This window comes from Elephantulus edwardii, unplaced genomic scaffold, assembly GCF_000299155.1.
Source record: "Elephantulus edwardii isolate Elephantulus edwardi_28Jun2011 unplaced genomic scaffold, EleEdw1.0 scaffold00226, whole genome shotgun sequence".
NCBI lineage: Eukaryota > Metazoa > Chordata > Mammalia > Macroscelidea > Macroscelididae > Elephantulus > Elephantulus edwardii.
This window is the reverse complement of record NW_006399976.1, coordinates 1,337,879-1,340,112: the sequence shown is the minus strand read 5'-3', so window position 1 is coordinate 1,340,112 and position 2,234 is coordinate 1,337,879. Positions and strand designations below refer to the sequence as shown.

General features: G+C 45.4%; 1 protein-coding gene across 1 annotated transcript in view; it reads left to right on the top strand.

Moving 5' to 3' along the window:
• NWD1 (NACHT and WD repeat domain containing 1) overlaps positions 1 to 517 on the top strand; it is a 94,364-nt gene extending 93,847 nt beyond the window's left edge. The window contains 1 exon segment of the mRNA XM_006898323.1: positions 222 to 517. Within this exon segment, the coding sequence (XP_006898385.1) occupies positions 222 to 517 (296 nt within the window).
• Positions 518 to 2,234: the final 1,717 nt, after the last annotated feature.

The window sequence follows — 2,234 nt, the reverse complement described above, 5'->3', positions numbered from 1 at the left end:
TTCCTTCCTTCCTTCCTTCCTTCCTTCCTTCCTTCCTTCCTTCCTTCCTTCCTTCCCTTCTTTCTTTCTTTTCTTTGCAAGTAGATTTCTAAGAGGCTAAATGCCATGTTCAAACTAGCAAGAAACAGCAGGGATTTGAACCCACAGTCAAGTCTAGAGTGTGTGGTATTGGACCTCCGCTCCTTGGTTTTCTCATTTGTGTTTCTCCTTTTGCCCTACAGGCACCTTGCTGGCTGTCCAGTTTGTCCATGCGGTTGTGAACAGAATCATTCCAACCTCAAATGGTTTCATTGCTCCCACCAGACATGGTTATCTCATCCGTGAGCGTTTCCAATGCCCTTCATCAAGGGTCTCACAGCAGGACCCACTCAAGAACTTCAAGAAGGCAGTGTGGCTGGTCAAATCCAGGCAGAAAGAAGAGCTGCCCACCACAGCAGGAGCACCTCAGGACTCAGAGAATCCGGAGGGAAATGAATCCAAACCAAACAAACGTTCCCAAGTCTGCCTAATAGTGTAGAGGCCCTCACCTCATGGGCTAGGGGCTTCTGATGAGTTAACTCATCCAATCAGGCTGAAGCAAAGGGGATGTATTTGGTGATGTACATCTGGTCCCTGGACCTAAGATTATATCACCCAGACTCTGCCTGTCCCCATATTTCCATTTATTTTTCTCCTTACTGTCTTCATTCTCATACCTGTTGGCAAAGTAGCAGTCAACATGCCATGTCCAAGTTCTGTGGAGAAAAGAGTGTTCTTTCCTTAGAGTTCTAACCCAAGGCCTGACCCTGCCTCTGTTGTCCCTGTTGGCTCAAACACCTATTTCTAACCCAATCATTGTCTCTGTGAGAATGTTACACTATAACTGGCTGACCTAACTCAATGACCACCACTACTGGGGCTGAAGCTGGAGTCAGCATCACCCAGCCGTGTGGTCTGAGAATGGTAAGGGGGCTGGTCCCACACAAATTTAGGATGGAAACAAAGCAGACCAAACAAGAGATGCCAAAACTTTACAGTTTATAAAGTCCCACACGCTGTTATTCAGCCCACATCAGAGAGGGAGGGAGCTTCTGCTGCCATTTATAGACAAGAAGACCAAGACTTGGAGAGTAATTAGGATTTACTTATGATCACAAACTGAAGATGTAAGAACTCTGAGAAACAGGAACAGGAAACCTCTGTCTCAACCTTGCCTGATGCCCTTACTTCAGTTTTAGTCTCAAAAGCACAACTATCAATGTCAGGGTTGGCAGATGCAAATGCCCACAGGTACCAGCAAGTAATCTTGGTAACTAGTTGGGAGCCCAGGTGAGAAGGAAGGAATGGTGGAACCTGTGGGGATGCGGGAGACAGATGTTCTTTGTAGTGTGGGAAGGGGTGGCCTAACCTTGCTTGAGCCTGGGGTAACCATGGAAAGAACAGCCCACTGTTGTCCACCTCCCTCTTGTCTTATGCAAAGATGGAAGTCTAGATTTTCATATAAAGTGTTCCCTTTTTTAACAGTTGGTAGTTGATTCAGCTTCACATCTTCAGGTACAGGTCTGTATGTTTCTGGTTCACAAGTCCTCCTCAAGACCCGAAATGGAATTAAAACACTTTTTAAAAAGAAAATTGTACAGTTCTCCCTGTTCTAATCCCTTGGTCCCCAGACTTTAGACTAAATTTGCTTTTCTATCTTTAAAAGTACTGAAGAGCAATTATGTTAGTCTGGAGACTAAGATGTGCCTGATTCAGGCCATGGTCTTTGTAATTACTTGCTATGCTTGAGAAAGCTGGACAATGGCTAGGAATGATAGGAAAAAAATGGATGCCTTTGAGCTGTGGTGCTGGAGAAGAGTATTGAATATACCATGGACTGCTAGGAGAACAAACACGTTCCTCCTAGAGAGGGTAAAATAAGGCTACTCCTTGGGGACAAGGATCCTGAAGCTAGGTCTGACATACTTTGGACATGTTGCAAGGTAGGATCAGTCTGTGGAAAAGAACATCTTGCCTGGGAAGGAGGAGGGACAGCGCAGGAGAGGAAGACTCTGGATGAGTTGGATTGATTCCGTGACTTGGGTAATGGGGGTAGGTGTGTCGGAGACAATAAGATTGGCTCAGGACAAAGCAGGGTTCAGAGCTGTTGTACATTGAGTCGCCATAAGTCACTAACTACTCAACAGCACATAACAATAACAACAACATCTTTAAAATAGGGGAAGGGATATCGGAATGAGCTGTCTGTGTCTTTC